The following is a 21,576-nucleotide window of genomic DNA, read 5'->3' on the forward strand; positions in this document are numbered from 1 at the left end:
ACAACCCGACCTTATCGCAGCTGTTGTATAACCGGTGAGACGCCACCCCTTTTCGTGCTGCTGGCCGTGCGTTGCGTGCGCGCATGCATCATCATAACCCAAGCTGTGATAGTATGTATTGCCTTGCCTACCTACTTGCCATACATAGAGCACCCTATTACCCCCCTTCTGCATTACGTGGGGGTCCTTGTGTTGCCCGCCAGAGGTCGATCCGGGGGGCGGAGGCCAGTCAGCCAGACCTGTCTGTCATGGAACGAGCATCCGGATATTCCGTGTAGCAGTGGTTGGCTTCCCTCCCGGCCTATCACTAACTCCAGTGAGCCGCCACTGACCACATCGATAAGTACGCCCACTACGAAGACACGGCGCAAGAGCAGGTATCGGTGACTGCCGCCGACTGCTTGATTGAGTCGCCGTTGTCGCATTGCCTGCCAGAGTGGCCATATCGTCCATAAGTACTTGATCGCGACATCGCACATAAGTCAGAGGATAGTAGACGGCTGTCAACTGCATATCAACACACGTAGCCAGTCCAGAAAACGGCAAGCTGCCTTGCCGGCGTCGCATGGTGAGAGCGCTTGGTCCCCGCATACGCATACGTCTGACGCAGGTAATAGAGAGGTAGAGAGGTAGGGTGGTACTGAACTCCACGTCCGTCCCACCACCCCCCACGATATCGAAGCGCGCGAATCCCTGGCCATCGGCGTGCCGGCCGGAAATTCGTATCTGGTTGGGTGCAAGCAAATGCGCATTGGATCCTTTTTTTTCGTTTCGTCGATCGCCACGTCAACCAATACCTGGAACTCAGGGTGGGAAAGGGCAAATTGCTTTTTCTTCCTCTTTCGGTTTCTCTTTCTTTCATATCTATCAGCATCGGACAAGGGAGTTGGTCTGTGTTCGTGCTGTACGTGTGTGTATGCCTGAGGTAGAAGGTAGAGCAAGTTGCCCTGAAAACAAATGTCTTGCCGCATCCAAAATATTGCCAAATCGTGTCCCAATTCCGCCCTTCGCAATTATCCCTAGCATTAGTCAACCCCCTTTGACCCTCGATCCTATTCTTTCCAATGGAAATTTCTCTAGCACGGTCTCTTCTCTATCGCCAATTTTTGGTTCTCTGTCGTTCCATTGGAACACATAGTCATACATCATATTCAAACATGTCGATCCGAACGCTCGTGTGTAGGGCGAAGCCGCTGGTTGGCATAACAGCTCATGGTTTGTTGTTCAACCAAGATAGTGTCGGTTTCTCCTTTCATTCTTGGCGACATCGTGCTGGCGGTCCAGCGATACTCTTGGCAGCTTCTTCTTCTTCACGGGCCTGCCCTAAACACCGCAGCAACAACGCAAACCGAGCCCCAATATGAACGACCAACGGGCCTTCACGGTATATGCAGGCATGCAGTTATCCACCAGCGCCTAAAGCTCAAAGCAAGAACAACGCTGAATAGAAAAGGAAGAAAGGAAAGAAATAGACGTGTTAATACAGTTATCTCCCGTATCGTCATGACGCATCATATCGTGGTACGGCGAGAACCGGCGCGCGTGACGAAAGCCCTTGCCGCAATCTCAGAAAAGCAGCGGACCACATTCGTCGTTCCACCGGTAACCTTGGCCTCGTCCTGGATGAATTTTCGAGCTACCGCCAACTTACTTACGGGCATCGATTCGTCCAGGTGTGCCGGCAGCGTGCGTTCAAAATCGGCCGGAAATTCGGGGGTATATGCTCGCATAATGGTAACGGCGTAGAGGACATCTCGATTTTCGCGGCCATCAAGGACAGTGCGCATTTTGGCCAGGATTTCCTCTCGGTTTGGCGGCATTGGGTGGTTTGGGTCGCTCTTGATGGTGAGGAACTCGCCGAGGTAGAACCAGAACTCGAACTCTCTAAGACGATGGAAGTCGCCCTCGGACAGCATTGGCTGCAGCGGGTTTTGACTCAGGACATCACCGCTGATCAATGCATCGAGAATAGTCAAGCGATTGCGAGCCTCCACTATGTCGTCTGGCGGGGGCAGTGACCGCCCTGCGTTCATCTGCTGATTCGACGGGTCCGCGAAGCAGGCCAGAGTCGCCTTCCACACGACGAGTGGCTCCAGTGTGGCAGGATAATCAAGAGAGGGTGGTTCATTTGCGCCGACTGAACTGATGGTATTCAGAAACGCCGCCAGAACATCGGTTGTTGACTTATCGGCCATGAGCATATCCAGTGTCTGCTCCCTTGTGAACCATCCAGACTCGAAGAACCTTTCCAGACCTGGTCCGTAGATTTCGGCAAGCAGTCCTCTCACATCGTTCAACAAAGCGGCGGATGGAGAAACCTGGAGCTTGGGCAACGTGGCCCCACTCATCACCACCAGTTGGTTGATAGGTATTCTCGGGCTTCTTGGCGGGAGTGCTACCAGATGAGGCTGCTGTTGTTGCTGAGGTAGGGGTGGTAGGGGTGGTGACTGAGATGCGGAATGATGCATAGAAACCAATTCCGGCCCTCCGCCTCGAAGATGGGGTGTCACGGAGCTCATCGGCCTCGGATCTATGTTGGTGGTCATTGAATGCATTCCTGGTATGGTGGTGCCGGATGTGGTGGTGGCCATACCCAGACTCGGATCAAGAGTGGGCGCAGGAGCTAGGTCGATACCCTCAGTCCTCAGGATGCCGTCCTTGGCCATAGAATTGGAGCTGATGGTGTTAGCGGGTGCAGCAGACATGACCGCAGGATTGTATACCGGGGGAGGAGCCGTCGGAGGCGGTAAGGGCGGGCCGTTGGACGGAACAGAGGCCGATGGGGGTACGGGGTGGTTATTAGGAGCCGGCTGGATGCTGGTTGGATGTTGCTGCTGCTGCTGTTGCTTGAAGATGGGATCATAGCCCATGCAATCACGTTTGGACTTCTGGCAGTTCTTGCAGACGGGATGTTGCTCGTCGCACTGGACACAGACACCAAGCTTTCGTCAGTAAAAGGGAAAAGGTGGGGGGGACAATTGGGCAACAGGCGGGACAAAACGTCTTGGGTGAGATGAGTTGGACTAGTGCGGGCTCGGCCGCTGGGGAACCATGGAAACAAAACTGCAGCTCTGCAGTGCTCTGTACGCCACGGCTTCAATTGGGTCCGATGCTGCTCGGAAGGAGACTTGGAAGAGATAGGAAATAAAAACCCCGTTGGCAATATGTATGGAAACGCACTCTGGTATTGGCGGGCTACTGCATGGACTTCCAATTCAGTGACTGCCATGTTTAGATCAACCGATGTCTTTCTCCATCCCGCTAACTGGCGGCTCCCAGGCACTGGGCACTGGGCACTGGGCACTGGGCACTGGGCACTGGGCACTGGGAAGTTGGCAACGCAGGAAGATCCGATGGGGCGCGACAGGGGAAAGCTGCCACGGCATCCCCAATGATCATGTCGGTGGCGCCAATGCGCTACTCTCATGCAATCTTTTGGGTGGGCAGTCATCGTCCCAGCTCGTCACTATGCCATTAGAGTTCTGGAGATTCCCGTGCTAAAAATATAGAACGGAAAGGGCGGCTTGAATGGCGGTCTCGCTCGCGCCTCCAAAGTCAAGTCAAGCCAAGCCGAGAGTCCACTTCAACTTCAAAGCGTCAAGTCCCTCTGGCTCACGATCTTTTCTTCCTTCCTTCTTCCCACTCTCAATTCCATCCCGCTGCACACTTGCGCAGCCCTTTCCACCGCGTACTTGCGCTCATGCGGCAAGGAAGATACGGCCTGGCCAGCAAAACAACAACAGCAAAAGGCCACACGCATAAGTGATACAGCAAAAATGTCCTCAACATACCTTTATCCTGCGCTTGCGACAGGTCAAGCAACCGGTCTTGGTGCGGCGTTTGATCTCCTAAGCGACGACCGAATCCCCAATCAGTATACGCGGATATACGTCAACTGGACACTTGTACCGTTTTATTCTGGTGGTTGAATGGTTCTATAGGTACCTTTTTGTGTCGCCCGCTCGCAAGCACCGTCCGGGGGTCGCTAGGCGGTATTGCGTATCGCGGGATGCCGTCGGCGGGGAACGCCGTAAAAGACCCCGGCAGCTGTAGGGGCGGTGGTGGGTAATATGACATGCCCCGTGGCATCTGCCCCATGGGCGCAGCCATGGCGATCTGCTGTTGCTGCTGCTGCTGCTGTTGATGATGTTGCTGTTGCTGTTGCTGCTGTTGGAGAGGATCGATTGTCCGCATGCTGGGTAACGACATGGCATGGCTCGCCGCCGTTGGACTGCCTCGATATACATCGGCGTTTGACCCTGCCGACGCTGGATATGCGTACTGCATTGGAGACGCATACGTCGGGGCTGGGTAAGGTACGTGCTGTCGCGGCGGCCCGGACTGATGAGGCGGAGGCGGGTTGGACATGGCTCGCGACGGCGGCGTAGGAGGACGTGAGGATGCAGCGCCGTTTGCAATGCGTTGGGTATCTGCCGAAGACGAGGCGTGGGCAGCAGACGATAGGGTCGGGGGCGGATCGGTAGTGACAGTCGTGTTAGCTATAGCAGCAGTTATTGTACCTGTCGCTGTGCCGGTGGGAGCAGAGGGTGGGTTTGCGGTGGTAGGCGTCGTGGTCCTGACATTAGCAGTGGCTGCGGTGTTTGGCGTCGAAAGAAGCTCTGACGACGTGCGCTCCCTGCCCTTGATAGACTGCTCCTCCTTGATTTCTACAATTACTCCTTGCAGAGGCCGTGTAGCTGTCGGTGCCTCTGCAACTGGCTCCGGCTGTGGCTGCAGCTGCAGCCCTCGTTTCGCACTGTAAGTCCGGGTGTCGTCGTCTGCGCTAGGTCGCGATTCCGCCTGTAAGTGCAAACGGGGGCCAGCAGGAGCACCAAAGGATGTTGTCTGGGGAGTGGCGGTGGTGTTGGTGGTGTTAGTGTTAGCAGCAGCGGTGGTGGTAGTGGTGGTGGTGGTTATGCTGTTGGTGGTGTTGGTAGTTGTAGCTTGTGACCGTGACGGGGATCTGGCCAGTGAAGTGTCACAGCGCAATCCACCAACATTATTACTACTACTATTATCGGTCACAAAGGCAGAGGAAAGGCCATGACGGCTAGCTCGAATTGGAGCATGGGCATCTTCTTGCGCAGCAGCGGAGATGGCGGGAGGGAAGGCGACAGTTCCCCGTCCGGGTGCAGGTCGAGGCTCGTCTTGGTCTTGGGCCTGCCCAGGCCGTGGATGGCCTGGCTGAGGTGGCTGCTCCTGTGCCTCTGACATTTTTATTTGGTTTTTAATTTGCAATTTTTATGGAGCCGGCGACGAGAGGGAAACCGGGGGGTTTGGCCATTCATCCATACAGTTCGCGTCCTTCACCGTGCCAAGGGGGATTGATGGGTGGCCGGGGGAAGGAAACGCGGGCAGCATAGGCGGCGGTTCCTGGTCGGGTAGGTAGTAGTATGAGTAGGTATGGATGGATATGGATCTGTATGGGTACAGTGTAGTGTAGGCCGGCCCTGTAGGCACGTATCGATGGTCTGATTGCAAAGCAGATGGCAGATAGGCGGGAAACAAGGGGGTGACAGCCAAGATAGGCCGCGGCAGGATGGGGGCATGGACATGGGCATGGGCATGGACAAAAACAGAACAGACGAGAAACAGATCGCCTTGCGGGCAGCAAACATTGCAGCCCAGCAAGCTCGCTGCTCGGTCTGTTGTGACTTCGGGACTGGGGGAGCTGGCCCGGCCGAAAGAGTGAGAAAGAGAGAGCGCGCGAGAGAGTGAATTGGGAAGAAAAAAGAGGTGTGGTGAAGCGTTTCGAACACGCGCTACCCTGGGCCGAGATTCCTGTTGGTATCTGCAGTATTACCATACCTGCCTCCTCCCATGCAAGCATACATACCTACATACATACGGCAGCAAGTACATTGATACACATGCGTACATAGGTAGATACATCTACCTTGCCAGACATACATGTCTGAGCAGGAACTGAAGAAAAAGAGTAGAATGCGACGTACCTACAGATGTCACTGAGACCGCATGTATCATGGAATATTGGACTGATGCAGGCCTGGCTACACCAGACACCGTGGCATAACTCAGCCGAGCCCGTCCCAACATTGACAGCCTCTGGTAGGCAGGTACAGCGATAATCACGGTCGTAATCGGCCGTGATCGAGGTTTCAATCCCCCGGGACACCTTGCGAATGCGACACGAATGCAGATTCCACATCGGCTGGCTGGGGGGGTCCAGGTCTAATGCAAGCATGGGATAATTAGGAAATGCCTCCTGTTTGTCGCCTGGCCTCCTGCTCTTGTTGCCTTGCAATCTGTCTTCCTCCGGACCGCGGGCGATGGTCCTCCTAGTGAATGAACTGGCTGCTCGTGGGAAGTTGGTAGACTGGAGAATTGGGAAATCCATTGACTTTTGAGATGTCTCTTGCCCGTTCGGGGCTAGGCCGGACGCACCCTGCAGCAAGCCCAATTTGGAGGAGCAATAAATTGGAGCCATCTCTCGCATCTACTACCACTGAGCTAGGTACATCGAGGTGGATTTCGGCGTCAATTAGTTTTAAAGCACAGTTCATACCTAACTGTCGGATATTATTGACTGGATACATCGAGATCAAGGGAGGCCGTTCCGGTGAGTCGAAAACAAGTCCCTCGCTGGGTACGGAGTACTACACAACATACCACTACGACCAGATACCAGATACCAGATAGGCACTTGAGAAGATAGAAAAGTGTGAGGCGGCAATACGCTCAGGCGGAGCTTGTTGGTTTGGTCTGGACATTATGAGAGAGAACACGACACACATGTATCAATAAACTGTTCTCTCTTTTTTTTTCGTTTACTAGTCTGTCGGGTATCTGACGTGTTGCATATCAAGACCTTTTCTGCGTTGGTTCGTTTCTTGCGATCAATAATAGCACAACGCCAGCTGCTTCAATCAATCAATGAACAAACGAAACCAAAGACGAGGCCCTGCTCAAGTAGGCATGGTGTCCGTTCGTTTGGGCTTGGTTGGTCTGGTCGCTTCGATCAAACCCATGCAAGCGAAACCCCTGGTTGCGTGCTTTCCCTGTTCTTCCCTAGCCTCGTTCAGGGAGCCCCCAATGGTTGTAGGCCCGGATTCTGCCCGGAGGACAAGAGATGAGAGAGAGAGAAAAAATGCGACCAGAAACCTGAGGGGAATGGCAGCTCGGTTAAGGGACCCGGCGGCTGGTAGGGGTCAACCCTGGACCTCATCATGTCTCTCCGTCTTTGTCGCGTCGCCCCCCCCCAGCAGACCCAGCGGCTTTACGAGCTTGGGCTCCAGTTGTCTGGGCTGCTAGGGAGCTTGGGAGCTAGACTCCCTGACTCCAGCCAGCCAGACCTGGGCCTGGAGGGGTTGCGGTCCTGACTGGAGCGCGTCTGGGGGGGGAAGACGGAGCTTGCCACGAATCCCGCCGACGCGCATCAAATCGCTGTGCATGGGCATAGGTATTGATTCCATCATCGCCAATCTGCCATCCAATATCTGGTAGGTAATTCACGTCAAGTTAGGCTTGAAAAGTGGCCTCTTCGTCGTGGGTACTTCGTGCTTGCAGAGACGTACATGTATTGCTCAATAGACGCGATGAAACGACGATCTTGCGTCGTTACGCCCCGATGTGAATTCCCAAGTTGGAAATTTGGGCCCCATCAATCCCATCCATGCCTTACCATAGGGATCAGACGGCCCTATTCCACCCCCTACGACCTACATACATACATGCAGCTGCCTACATATTGGCATTTCGTTGGGTTGGATGCTGCTGACCTCTTCTCTCTGATTTGATATCCGTTCTGCCGCATCTGCCTCCTGGCGCTGATGCCAATGTCAATACGGGCGGGTAGGTAGCCAGGCAGATTATCTTAGGTACTGTCCTGCACGGTCGGCAAGGAAGGAACGCTCCTTAATTAGTCGACAAATGGAAATAGCGGCTAATAAGCAGCACGCCCAGAAATACGTGCGTACCTCCGATTATTGGTGCATCCAATCGATTGGTCTACTTACATAAGATTACATTGGAGGCAAGGTAAGAGCTGACATTGGAACTTTGGACACGGGCGCCCTTCACAAGCACTGCAACAGCACGAAAGAAAATTTTGATCTTACCAGGTTGCACAGCTATCCCTTGAATCCTTCAGCAGCATTCGGCGCCGTCGCTGTCATGCCTGCCCACCCCCATTTTCTACCGAAATAATGCAATGCTGCAGTTGGCTGAGATGCACTGCAACCACGAATGCAGGACTTTGAAACATTGCATCACCACGACTCACCGGAACTTGGATCCTTCCAGCCTACCCGAATACCACTGCACCGCACAGCAGCAACCTGCCATGGACTACGAGGTGAACACCTGCGCAGCACTGGGCGCCTGTCTCCCACGGCCTGTCCTGTCCAACCGGTGTCGTCTCTGGCATGTGTCAGCTCACTCGTCCGTCCATTCATCCATCCACTCTCGGGCACAAGCACGTGCAAGCTTCTGCCTCTTCTCGTCTTCTCCCAGCTGCGCTGCCTGGCCCGTCCCCGCAGACCCGACTCCGACCCTGACTAACCACATGCCTCAAACATAATCTGAGCCGCTGAAAGCCTGAAAGCCAGAGGTCGAGACTTTGCTCGTTGCGATTGTTCCTTTCTATCCGTTTCATCTGCGTGAAACGCTCACTTGTTTGACCCTCGAACAGCTCCCATGCGGTTTGCTGCATTAGGTACCGCCTACCCTTCAGCTGAACCGAAGCCGAACAAAATACACACTCTCCCCCGAGGTGACAAGTCTTGGCAGAGACGGGTCGCGCTTCGAATACCCGACTCACCTCGTGCGTGGTGGGCACGACGACTGTGGTTGAGGGTTGCATGTAGGTCAGGCCCGCGGCGCAGGTGATGTGGTGATCCCCAGTCACATGACGGAATCCAGAAGGGCTTCAGGTTTTGAGGCCAGTTTATCCGTCAATCAAACGGCTATGGAGTACTGCGTTCTTTTTCTCGCGCTCTGCAGGTCCCCGGAGTATTTCATGTGTTCTGCAGCTCGCTTCGTGAGATCCCGGTTTGTCACTCGGTTGATAATCGATCGCTTGGTGTGCCACTGTGGGTGGCCACACCTGCTGAGCGAGCCTATCCGCTGTGCCTTCGTTACGCTACCTGCGCTAAACCATAGCTTATTCGAACCGCAGCAAGCCCTTGCTCGTGCCGAGGCGTCCTGCCGAACCATCGCAACCCACCAAGCTCTTCATCTAGTTTGTATATCCCACAATCTATATTGAATATCTCATCGGGTACCGGAGGATTGGATATGGCCTCGGCCATCAAGTGGGATGCCTCCCTTATGGCATTGCGACGTTGGCGGCCGCCATGTGGCCTTGCTGACCATCTACCTCGTAACGAGAACGTGTGCCGACAGGTGCCTCCGTCAGCCCCTGAACACACGCACGCACTCTATCTCTCTATATATACACACATTTGGTCCTTATCTGTGCCTATCGTCGGCACAGCGCCCTTGGTTTCGTCGAGATACAATCTACTAACCCGCGACGGGACGATCCCGGCTGATTTCGTTTTGTCATTAGGCTCTTTCTACATGCACAACAGCATCACTGCGTGGCTGCCGGGAAGTAATGAGGTCATGGCATGCAGGCCGTTCATTAATACTGGAATTCCATCAATCGACCAGCCTTTCCCTCTCTAAATTGCTGGTTTCCCTTGCATTGAGGAGATGTGGCCGTCTTGATCGTGTTGCGGGCCGCCAGGTGAAGAAAGCAGCGGCGTAGGATATACGGCCCGGCTCTCCACAGACCTGTTATGGAGACCACAGCCAGTTGCAACGCAGGCCAAGTTGGTCAACCATTCTCCGCGAGGGTCGAAACAGCACCCGGAATTGTTCAACGCTGCGTCCGGATCAACGGAATAATTCGTTAGAGGTGCGTAGTTCATTGCTGCTACTATATGTCGCATTGCTTCACCGTTTATGGCGCCACGCAACCTCGGCGGTGCAACAAGATCTTTCCATCCGTAATTCATCCCGTTGAGTCGCGCAGGCCACTGCCGCCCATATTGCGAATTGCTGGCTGCAGCAGCTTGGGAGCGTGGTGGCTGCGTCTGACGACTCTCACATCATTCGGATCTCCTGCAGCCACATGATCCCAGGCCGCCATGCGTCAATTACATCAACCGTGGCCAATCACGAAGTGCGGTGAAATGTATTGCGCAACGGGCGATGAAGGGGTTCTATGGTACTGCCGAGAGGAACAAGTCATTCTGCTCGCCCGGCATCTTATCCATTGCGGCTTTTAATAAGTTGATCAATGTGATATCTGGCCACAACTCGGTTGGCATCATCGCCAAATAACTCACGATACTGGACTCGCTGGCTTCATCATGAACCTGCCCATCTTCGTCGGGCGGTGCTCTGCCAAGGCTTCAGGGCCGCTTGACGCATTCATGGCCCGTGTGGGTTGCTGAGCGGTTGACACAAAGCATCTCGTCTACATCCGCCTCTGGTCGTCTGTCACATCGATGAAGAGACTGCCAGTCCCCCCATAGATGGATGATGGAAGATGAACTGTGGGGGTCTCGGTACCTGGAGCGTCGGCTGATGCGAAAACGTAGAGCTTGATTGTATGAAGCCATGTACACTGGAACCAGATGGTCTTGGGCAGGATAGCTAAGTAACTCCTGCTGTCCATTTCCTTCCTGGGCTCGTACGAATCGACAAGCCGAGCAGAAACCCTGATACTAATGTTCCTGGTCCCCCTATCTTGGCGACAGGTTCCGCATAGGCAAAGCCACGAATCTTGATTGGCAAGCCAGATTTCCCAACTTGAGAAATGATGCATCCACATGAATGTCTGGGTTCCCTCCCCGGCAACTGAACACGGCCTTGGCATATGTGACTGAGACTGGGACTGTGTCTTTGCAACTTTCATTCAGACTTGCAGTAAGGGTTGACTGCGCTCTTGAAGTTTGCAAGCCAAGATGGTGGACAGTTTGCAGTGAACAAATCCGTAGCTATATTCTCACGGTAAACTGATTCTTATTCTAGGAAGTTAATCATATCTCCTAGCTGGTATAGGATAAACCAGTAAGTCTAGCGTGTTCTTTCCTGGTTATGAGATGTGGCATCGCTTTTCTTGTTGGTATGCTTGCTAATCTTTAGCATGGTACCTACTGGAGATGTTCTTTGATAGGTATTGTATTGACTCTAGTTGTCGACTACTTTGGTAAAGAATAACTCAGTTGACCTACTATAGAAGCAGCATGATACATTTGGCATTGCGGACGACGATGACCAGAGTTCAAGGTACAATGAAGCATAGCAGGTTACAATCATGCACTCTTTCCAAGGGATAATAATGCCAGGGTCATGCCCATGGTGCCCCGTCTGTCACTGTTGGGTTAGGAGAGCCAGTCGGGTGCTGCCAGCAATATCCGGCAGGATTTAGCGAGGCCGGCTCCAGACAACAATCTTTCCAGGGTCGCAAGGGAAAGACTGCGTTTAGCCGTGGATGACAGGAACTTCAGCATCCCCGTCCCCCAAGCATTCCTTATCTTGGGAATGCCACCCTACTGCATTGGATATTGCCCCCCTTGCCTTTATCGTGAGTACCGCGTTGGTCGCTTTGCATACGTCTATCTTGTCCAATACTTGGCTTTCACGATATAACCAAGCGGTACACTCTCATAGGAAATATGCGGAAGAATGACCAAGTATCTTCATTTGGCTTCATATGGAATTCAAATATCCAAGTAGCAAGAATTGATTTGTTACTACCCAATATCCGCAGTGGATAGCGAGGCAGAGTTCGTACTGAATGATATGTACTATGCGAAGCCGGCTTTTAAATCTGCATCAGCTGCTATCAACGAGGGTAATAATCCACATGCAAATGGACAATGTGCGTTTGTGACCTCGTTGCCTAAGAGGAACTTAGTTGGTGTCTTTCTTACCCGGCGCCCTTGGACACGGGCTCACTGGGTGATCCAGCAGTGCTAGGCATTGGCTTGTTGATGCATACTATCATGAGAAATGTTCATAGCATATCCAAGAAGTGACTGGCAAAAGGAGAGTTGCCCCTGAAGAGACGATGGTGAAAAGCCCGTTCTCCCCGCGTGACCTTTTGCCCCCGTATGCATACCTACGTAAACAACTTCACAAATGGCATGCGGTCATGCAAGTCCCAAGAAGATCTAACCATCATGATCCGACGCCCGCCCCCCGAAACTTCGACGAAATGCCCTCGTAACGGCCCGTCTTTTATCAAATTCTGTTTCTACCCCTTAGGCACTAGTGGTTTAGTGGTAAAACCCATCGTTGCCATTTCATTAAACGAATTCTCGATGGGGCCCCGCGTATTATACACTGCAAGTAGAAAGTGGTGGAGAGTGAAGCCAAAAAAGAAGAGGCCAAAAGAGGCCATCGTGGGATCTTTCGGTGGCTATACCCTTTCTTGACCCCTGATTCCAGCACGGGCCAGTCGCAGGGGTTCTGAGCGGGCGCTAGTGGAGTCTAGCCCTAACCCAAAATTCGACAGGCAGCGTTCGTTGGATAGATTATGGTTGCTCCAGCCCACCACCGGGAAAGCGTGGATCATATAGTACCATAAGCCGCGTCGTCTTCAACAAGTTAGGGGATGTGGTCTAGTGGTATGACGTTTCCTTAGCATGCGCTACTGTCTCGTCCGGAGTCGGTATCCAGCATGGAAAAGGTTCTGGGTTCGATTCCCAGCCTCTCCAACTGATTTACTTTTGCTCTGCATCACGAAGAGATGGTGAAAGGCTTCTTTGCTTTTTGGACTTGTCCTCCCGGTTTTTGCTACTGTCCGTAGACGAACCCCCCCTCCAGTTCTCTTGCGTCGCGGCCCAACCCAATGTCAGTGTTGTGACCTGAACCAGGCTTTTAGTTTTGCTTTTGCTGCACGCAGTTGGTCGGGCGCCCAGCCTAAGCCTAAGCCCCCAGGCCCGGTAGCTGGTAGGTATTCGCTGCTCGCCCTGTGGTAAAAGCCTAAACTTTCGAGTGTCAACTGCAGGTCTAGGCATTGAAATATACTTTGCATTCCGCTTCAGCTCATTCAATCCGTACACTATAAAATTGCAGCATACGACTCCCTCAAGAAGTGCCCGATAATAATCCACCGGGCACTTGTATTCATCGCGAGGCTAGTCGCATGCACAGTGGTGACAGTCAGTCCTGGCTCTCTGAGTTGCAATACCTTGAGCAGTCGACTTGAGCGGGTCGTGCCGTCTAGTAACAAATATGTAGTCCAAAAAGCCGGAGCTGCATCACCAACAAACAAACGTCACAGCTTGTGTAGTGTAGTGGCTATCACTCCAGATTCTGACTAATCATCAAAATTCTGGCAACCCCTGTTCGATCCAGGGCACGAGCTCAATATTTTACTTTTTGTTTTCCCCTTGTCTTTTTCTAATCTCGTTGGCCTCGACTCAATCTGCATGCTATGAACGAAGGCTGATATGACCGTGCATCGTAATCCTCCATATCTGAGTTCAAGACAACATTTGTCTTGGTAGATGGTCCAATCTTGCACTTCGTATTACGGACGCTGAGAGGTTGGCCAAGTGCGTCCGCAAGCGGATTCACGTGCCTTTAGTCGTTCTGCAAAGCTCTTCCACATTTCGGTGTGAATGTCAGGCTCTTTATGAGAGCCGAGAACGCCCGCAGTCCGGCAACTTATGTGGCCAACAAGATCGAACCCGCCTTTCTCCATGCGTCGTTGCTGCCTCATCTGCACGCGTGGGTATCCGCGGCTCTCAAGACGTGACTGCAGAGTGCTGCTACGCCGCCATCTGGCAGTCTCATGTGTTGATGGGAGATGGCCACAGAGAGTTGGTAGGCGTCACCCGACATGCTTACAGGAGGATTGTTCCTGTGCGCAGCCAGGAAGTCCGGGTCAATTGGCTTGTGATGTTTCGTCGATGGCAGTGACGTCCGCGATGCGATTGAAAGCGCGTACGTGGCAGTCCCAAGTTCTATGGAACATTGGTGCACACGCTGTCCGCGGAGGAGGTCACCAGGAGCACCGACTGACAGACCAGCATAATAAGCGATGGTTCAACTTTGGTCTCCTCTTTCGGCTTGAAGGTGAGGAGCCTAAGGGCTTGCACACCTTGGCGAGCGCGCAGTTGATGAGTGGTCAGATGGAGCGGCCAACTCGTGGAGTTGACGAAGTGGTCCCAATTGGCCGGTCGTGAGGTATCGAATCACCCGGGTCAGTGCCTGGACCATCTACTAGAGCTTATCGCCAACCCTTACACTCTGTATACCTTGTTTCTGGGGGGCTGCGACCTCGGAAAAAGTAGAAGATTGTGCGAACGGCTCCAAAGCCGATCACGCGTGTCATGCGCTCCCACACATCTTACTCCAGAGGGCATTGTTTAGGACCGCTCGCGAGCGACCCAGGCGACTCCCGTTGTCGAGGAGACCGGCGAAGGTGTTGGCATCCCAGCTCATAGGCAGGCTAAGGGAAACTTGCTCCCAAGACGTGAATCCCAGTATCGACTGGTCTGCTAGCCGGTAGGCGTTCAGGCTTGCTCAAGATGGGCCTCGCCGATGAGTGTCCATCTTGGCGCCCTGAAGAGCATGTACTTGAAGGGTTCACTCTTAATGGCAGTCACGTTAGCTAATCGATTTACATGGGAAAAGGACGCGTGTCAACTTACTTGTACACATCCATTGCCCAAGTACGGCCTTCAAATGGTCAGTCGCCACGGACGAGTAAATGATGCATCGAATCATCAACCATCACAATTGTGGTCACAATTGTGTATTATCGTCACATGGTCGGCCAGAGGCGTGGACGAGCCGCTGCGGTCCGATACATGACTGTCTTGGATCGCTCATCATTCATCGGGCTGTTAGTAACACGATAAGCCCCTCAAAAGAAGCGCAGAATGGGCATCGTAGACTCGGGGACACGACATGCTGCGGCATGATCTGGGACTCGGCGTCGCTGAGGCGGACATCTGCATCCTCTCAAGACCTGCTTGATCGACCCGATCCATGTAGACGTATCGAACCTGTCAACTGCCAAGAGGTGTTGACCGGTCGTCCACTCGTCCCGCGTCTAGCGGATTCACGGTGCCAATGACGGAGAGGCAGTCATTCAAGCCCTCGGAACGGTACCGATGAGAGGGGACAATGTTTAACGAGGAACCTCTAGTGAACGCACGTCATCAGAATGCGCTGATTATGTCCCTGCCCTTTGCTCACATCGCCCGTCGCTACTGCTGATTGAAGGCGCAGTGCCGCGTCTCCTTCTGCTGCTTCATGCCGCTTCTTAGCCATAGCGCGTTGGCCAGTATGGCGCGGTCCACCACGAAGCGCTTGCCGATGCCACCAATCCCATGACCAAAAGAGGTCTATCAAGGTGAAAGGCGTTTGATCGGATTGTGACGCTTGTGTACATTGTGCAGAGCAGACGACGATGGCTGCGACGACGCTGCTCGACCCGAAATAGAGGCCGTCACAGTAGCATCCCGTTTTCGACCAGGATCGAGAAACTGGCTGCTGGGTCAGACCCTATTCCCGATGAGAAAACGAACCCGGATAGGTATGAGTTGCTTCCTTGCACTATATCTGATGGTCAGCATAGCAGTCCCACGAATCGCTCGTTCACACAAATCGTTCACATCCCGCAATTCTCGAAACAAAGCAGACCATACCGGATCATAGCATACACATCGCGGCCATTCCCGTCATGCCATCGTCCATCGTGCGACCAAAAGGAGCAACATAGGTAGCTGATATCGAAGCAGGGATTTCGAAAATTAGGTGATGCCATCAGATCAGCTTGATGCGGGTTGGCTACACAACAGACCAAGGATGTGAAATACTGTAAAAGGAAAGGACTACCGAGCTACCTCGCTCAGCAGCCGGGATGCATTTCTGTCTCAACAGTCGGTGTATGTTCGCTCAAGAATCAACCAAATCATTAGCTGGTTCGGTTTGGTGTTGACTGTCGGAAATCGTTCTATCCAGGTTGATGTTGATGGAATGTCGCTATACAATCAACGTAGCGCTTTGGCGGATTCATGCAGGGGGTTAATTCATCAGCAAGGTCTCCCTTCCTCCCGTCTCTTTCCTTGATCACGTCCATGTTCACGAGTCATGGTGGCTCCTCAGTATGGCTCGGGACCATACTTCTCGTTATCAGTGCCGTCGCTTTGACCAAGACGGCCCTTGGTCGTTCTCATGCTCAGCCTGCTGGCATCGAAGAGGGGTCTCGTCCAGCCGCCTTCACATCTTACCGGCATACTCATACCGGCTGTATACCAGAATTCAGATCAGCTCTCTCCCCTTTCGAGCCTACACAGATGGATGGACGGGGTGGTGAGGAGAAAGAAAAGGATTTACCTATACCCGTCGGAGGGCTGTTGACAAAGACATTCTCCCAGCGGCCTGGGGGCACGTCGTAGAGCTCGTGCCGGATGCTCAGATGCGGATGCGACTTGGTGATTTCGTACCACCACGTCCATGCCTCGCGGTGGAGGGGCCCGTGCGCGAAGGCGTGGGCGTCGTCGGCGGACCGAAAGTAGCACAGCATCATCAGCTGGCTTCCAGTGTAGGTCTCGTTGGCGGTGAGAAACGTGGTCTGACAGAGAACTAGGGAGATGGTGGCGACCCGTGTGAGCTTAAATGCAATATGTATGTGTGAGTTTCGGGGTCGAGACTTACAGCCATTATCGTCCTTGCCTTTCTCGAGGGCAGCGCGCATACGCTCCAGCTCAGCCCCTACTCTTTGAAGGCCGGGCGAGAATGTACCCAGAGGACTGTTGTTTTTCAACCCAAGGTCAGCAAAAGAATATCTCAAGTTCAACGATCTTGGAGGGTTTCAGAAAGCTTGGGGGCGAAGATGGAGGCGTTGACTGAGAGGAAAGGCACACGTACTGGGTAGATCGCGCAGCCAGCATGACCAAGCAGACACCGTTCTGGGAGGGCAACGTCGGCAAGGCGCCGTCGGGGCCGGGGATCTGCGCCGTCCACTTGCCTCGGATGACACCGTCGGCCAGATCATTTTTGACCAGGCCGGCAGTCATAAGGAGGGTCTTGAGCACGCGGCAGAGAAGCAGCATTGGTGCCGGCAAGAGGGCGAACCGGAGCGGCAGACAGACCGCGAGCAGGCATTGGACCAGGGCACCCATGGCCAGCCATGTTGAGATTGTGAAGTTGTTGCGCATGAACTGGATGAATAGGCATCAGTTGAGAACTGGATTCATCTCACCAACCCATCCCGATCGGCTGGAATGAATAACATACCCGGTAGTTGAGCATTTTGGTTCCGTCGTAGTCGCGTTGACTCTTGGACGGCCAGGCATAAGCCTTGACCATTGGTGAGAACTTCATCTTGCCTTCAGATGGCTGCGTTACGTAATCAATAAAGCTTCGAGCGAGATGCAAGTAGAATGCTGCTGAAATCAATATCAGAGAGGGTGCGGGTCGGCGAGAGAGCAGTTGTGATCATAGCAAATAGCGTAGCAATGCTGTGTTGTGTATTCTGTTCCTGTACGGCCATTTGACCTGGTCGGCATTGAATCCGATTGAAGTAGGCAGAACGCAAAGGGAGCACCGTTTCATGGCAGGTACTTCCATCCAAATGAGGTCGTCCCCAGAAGGTGAGCTTGTTGTCAGGTCAAAGTGAGCCAAGACCGTTTTTGTCTCACGGGTTCTCGCAGCCTTGACGGACTTGGCCGTTTGCGCATCAGAATCGGGCGGCCAAAGACGCGGGGAAGTAAATCCTCCCTATTTTATGTGCACGTTGCCAATTGTCAGCTGGTAGTATCAATACGAGTTCTCTTGTATGTTTGTTGCCGCTTTCTCGGCTGAGCTCAGTGTCGGTTGAGCAAGACTCGCAATCCCGAAGAGCAACGTCAATCACAGCAGTGAGAAGAGCTGAATCAAGAGACAAGCTGATGGTAGCGATGGAGACTGATGGATTGATGCATCGTGTTTGATTGATACCGCTGCGCAGCGGAATACCACTGCTTACTTGCTGCATCGCATCAGGCGCAATTCACACACACACACACACACACACACACACACAATTCCATCACCAATGATAAACGCAAGCGAAGTTGATGACATTGGTGGCTGATGATCTTCAGCCGGGCCACCAGATCGGGCTGGATGTAAGTTTGCCCAAGCTTGCCAAGGTGGTTTCAACGGTTTCCCCCATTAGGAAGGAGGGGGCATTCTGCCTTTTTTTTTTTTTTTTTTGGTGCAGCTCGCTACGCGGGTCAACTTCCGCGACAGTGCTTCCTGCAACTCACTTCCAGATCAGATGTTAGCTCTAGAGATCAGATCAGCGGACTGGGCAGTTCTGTGGTGATCAATCAATTGACAGCAAGAAACAACACCATACCTCACGAGAAGGCTTTTTTTTTTTTTTAAAAAAAAAGGAGAGGTCATGTTGAAGAAAATGCGAATTGACATTCGATTCCAGAGGCTGGTTGTTCATCTATGTAATACCCTAAATCTTTTTCCGATCGCCGCGTTGTCCAGTACCCAAGATGATGTACTCCAACGGTCGAAAAAAACGCCATCATAATTTCCTCCGCGAAATTTGTGTAGATGCCCAGCCCAGATTTGTTGTGCCCCTTCTAGAATCTATGCGTCCTCCAAGCAATAACATCTGAAGCGCTGCTATGTCAAAATCAAGCGCTGAGGGGATATCGCTAAAACCAAAAATTTCAAGACCGCCCGAAAAACGCCGAGGCCGTTAAGATAACCCTTCCTTCCCAATGGGCAAACCAGATTGTCCGCCCAAATATCCCGTGATAGCAAAAATGTCCGTAGCTAACTTCTCTTTTTCTTCGTGTGCGTGCGTGTCATGCGCCCGAGGGGTAGCTTTCCCATGCAGTAAGCAACAAGTCATGTTGTTGCTTGTCACTGTTCCGAATGGAGAAAAAGAGAGGTAGTAAGTTTGGGCCAGCCAATTTGACTTCCCCGACTTCAACTTCCCCTCATCTTCATTTCCTCGGTCCGCTGGTCTCGTAGTGTTTCACCGCGGCCTCGAGCTCGGCCAAGCTCGAGCGGTCGCCGTAGGCGTTCATGAGGTTCTCCGCATGGAGCTTGGCCGAGTCGGGCGCGGACGGTGTGGCGAACTGAGAGGCAGCTTGCTGCTCAGTATGGAACTGCTTGAACTTGACAACTCCGTAGCCTGTAAGGAGAATCGGTGTTAGCCTCGGGTATTTCTTTTTGTTATTTTGGCCCCGGACCAGAGCTAGGCGACTGGAGAGGGTGGGAGTGGCCGGGAGACCCCTCCTTTTGCCTGTTCAGGCAATTGGGCGGGAGGAATAAGCAAGGAGGGAGGTACTAACCAATGCCCACAGTTGCGACTGCGACGGGAACCCTTTTCATGGTCAGCATCTTGTTGGATTTGTTGGCGCACATTTTGAGGTTGGTGATTTTTCCTCTTGTTCTAATTTTTTTCTTCCGTTTGCAAAAAATCGTACGATAATTGTAGCCAGCCGAAAAAAAGTAGAAAGGAGGAAAGAGAAATGGGACGGGGGTTTAGTCTGAACATACAGCTTCTTTTCAACGCGACTGGCCCTGTGCAGTTGGGGGAGGTATGCTGGGTACACGCCAGTGGTGGTGGAGAACGGCCGGGTCGAACGTGGCAGCGACATGATGGATGGGAAGAATACGGCAATGTATTTGCTCGGGGGTGGTGTGGCGCTAGTAGTACGAGGGGGATTGATCGTCCGTGGAAAGTTTAGGTAATTTGAAGTTATAATATCGTATGAGTAGGTCTGTATGTATGTATGTATGTATGTATGTGTGCAAAACTACTCAGGGTGTGTGGTCATGCGTGTTGTTGTATGCTTCTGTCTCCTTTGGGATGAGTGTGGTGGTGCGGGAGGCGCAGGGGGATATATCGAGGTTTAAATGACCCGAGAGTGTGTCCTCTGGCTTGGTCTGTTCCGTCAGGAGAATATTCGCGTGGTTGTGCAGTGCAGTTCAGCGCTGGCAGGAAATCTTTGCTTTGCGCCGCTGTAACTTTCTGATACGAAGAGCTTCGAAGTCCGGCGGAAGCGTCCGAAAATCGAACGAGGGACATGCGAGCGTTATTATTTGTATAGGACGACAAAGCAGCTCATTATGCTGAACAAGTGGAAATGTCCAGGTCTCGCAGAGCTGAGAGCTCGGTCACATTGTGGAGCGGGCCCGGCGGTGGTGAGTTGCGAGGCAGCGAAGCTCGATGCGAATAATTGGAGCCTCTTCTCGCTGGCGAGTTGCGAGTCGCGACTCGATCAAGTCATCTCAGAAGCGACGCAAAAATAACAGGAGACGGAGCCCGTCCTAGCAGCTGTCGCGGGCGGTGTGGTGGATACCGGCGGACTTCACAAGCAGAGCGAGGCAGGGGGCGAGTTGCTAAAACTGGAGGGGAGTCTAGAAGAACTTGGCGGCCAGCAAGGGCATGTGTCAATGTTTAAATAGAATGGCAGCTAGGGAAGGGTTTCAAGAAACGCATTCGACCAGGGAGCGTCGTCGGGATATTTAAGTGTGTAGGTAGGCATTCTTGAATACATGTACCTCAATAGCCAAAACCGCCAAGCAGTGTCCGGTTCGTGGGTGTTTGGTCTGAACCGCGGCAATGGAAAAGGTAGAAGGAAAATCTGCCTACGAAACGGGCAGAAGGATCGACGACAAAAGCCTTGGGCACGGCAGCGGTTGAATGCCTGGCTCCCTGCCCTGCTGCGCATCTTACCGTGCTTGCATCTTGCAGTTGCAGTTCGCCCATCTGCTGCCATCTCGGGCCAATTCTGGCGAGGATCCCTCCCAAACCGACAAGCCGACAGGTGGGGTTGGGGCCATCTCGTGCATGCATAAGAAAAAAAAAACCAAGCAACTTGCTGCAAGTTCCGCCAGTCATACAACACTGCAGGTATCGTCTGACACGCCCATTGTGATGTTCTGCCGAGCGCCACTAACGGGAAGCAAGCAAGCAAGCAAACAAACAATAATACAGTCAGTACCTATGTATTCTGCCACTGCCGTGGGTGGGCTTGTTGATGCACGTATCAGGAGAATTAATGCAAGAGTGTCTCTCGAAGCGGTTTCTTTTCGATCGATTTGGGCCGCTTCCACGCTTCTTGGGCGACTTCTTCCCTACAGCAGCTCCCTAAACCTCCTAGAGCCTAGGAGGGGCCCGCCCGAACGTCTAGCTCCCGCCGGCCCGTTATATCCAGCAGGGGGCTTGGGGGGCCACTGCTGCTTGTTTGAAGACGCAACGCAACGGGGTGTCCACCCGTGGGAAAACGGGTCCCCCTAGAGAATGGAACAGCTCACCAACTTGGAGCCAGTCGGAGCCAGTCGTCTTGCACGGGAAATCATATGCATTGTCAGATGTAAGATGTGGGATTCGCGTACTAATACTTGCTTCCAGACCGCCGCCCGGCGACAGCCTGGCCAAGGCTGGGAATGAATGATACCTGCTGCTGCTGCTCCTGCTGCCCTACCCTAGCACCGCAGTACATATGCCTATCGGGGGCTGCACTGCACCAGCACCAGCACCAGGCAGCTCTCCACCCATCTCTTGGCCGTGGACCCCTTCGATGGAGCTTCTTGGCCTGCACCTAGATCGACCTAACCTGCCTG

General features: G+C 53.1%; 3 protein-coding genes across 3 annotated transcripts; all 3 read right to left on the reverse strand.

Moving 5' to 3' along the window:
* Positions 1-1,511: 1,511 nt before the first annotated feature.
* PG986_004483 (uncharacterized protein) lies at positions 1,512-5,214 on the reverse strand (the record flags this gene model as incomplete). The annotated part of the gene is made up of 3 exons (XM_066840705.1): positions 1,512-2,924; positions 3,792-3,848; positions 3,946-5,214. The coding sequence occupies 3 exons, from the start codon at positions 5,212-5,214 to the stop codon at positions 1,512-1,514; spliced, it is 2,739 nt and encodes a 912-aa protein (XP_066703332.1).
* A 10,880-nt stretch (positions 5,215-16,094) lies between these two features.
* PG986_004484 (uncharacterized protein) lies at positions 16,095-17,319 on the reverse strand (the record flags this gene model as incomplete). The annotated part of the gene is made up of 5 exons (XM_066840706.1): positions 16,095-16,240; positions 16,330-16,578; positions 16,651-16,796; positions 16,864-17,156; positions 17,233-17,319. 5 exons carry the CDS (start codon positions 17,317-17,319, stop codon positions 16,095-16,097), a joined length of 921 nt encoding a protein of 306 aa, XP_066703333.1.
* Positions 17,320-18,944: 1,625 nt separating this feature from the next.
* PG986_004485 (uncharacterized protein) lies at positions 18,945-19,368 on the reverse strand (the record flags this gene model as incomplete). Its single annotated transcript, XM_066840707.1, has 2 exons — positions 18,945-19,135; positions 19,296-19,368. The coding sequence occupies 2 exons, from the start codon at positions 19,366-19,368 to the stop codon at positions 18,945-18,947; spliced, it is 264 nt and encodes an 87-aa protein (XP_066703334.1).
* Between the last annotated feature and the right edge of the window lie 2,208 nt (positions 19,369-21,576).

Source organism: Apiospora aurea, assembly GCF_038362705.1.
Source record: "Apiospora aurea strain CBS 24483 chromosome Unknown utg000003l_segment0_segment0, whole genome shotgun sequence".
NCBI lineage: Eukaryota > Fungi > Ascomycota > Sordariomycetes > Amphisphaeriales > Apiosporaceae > Apiospora > Apiospora aurea.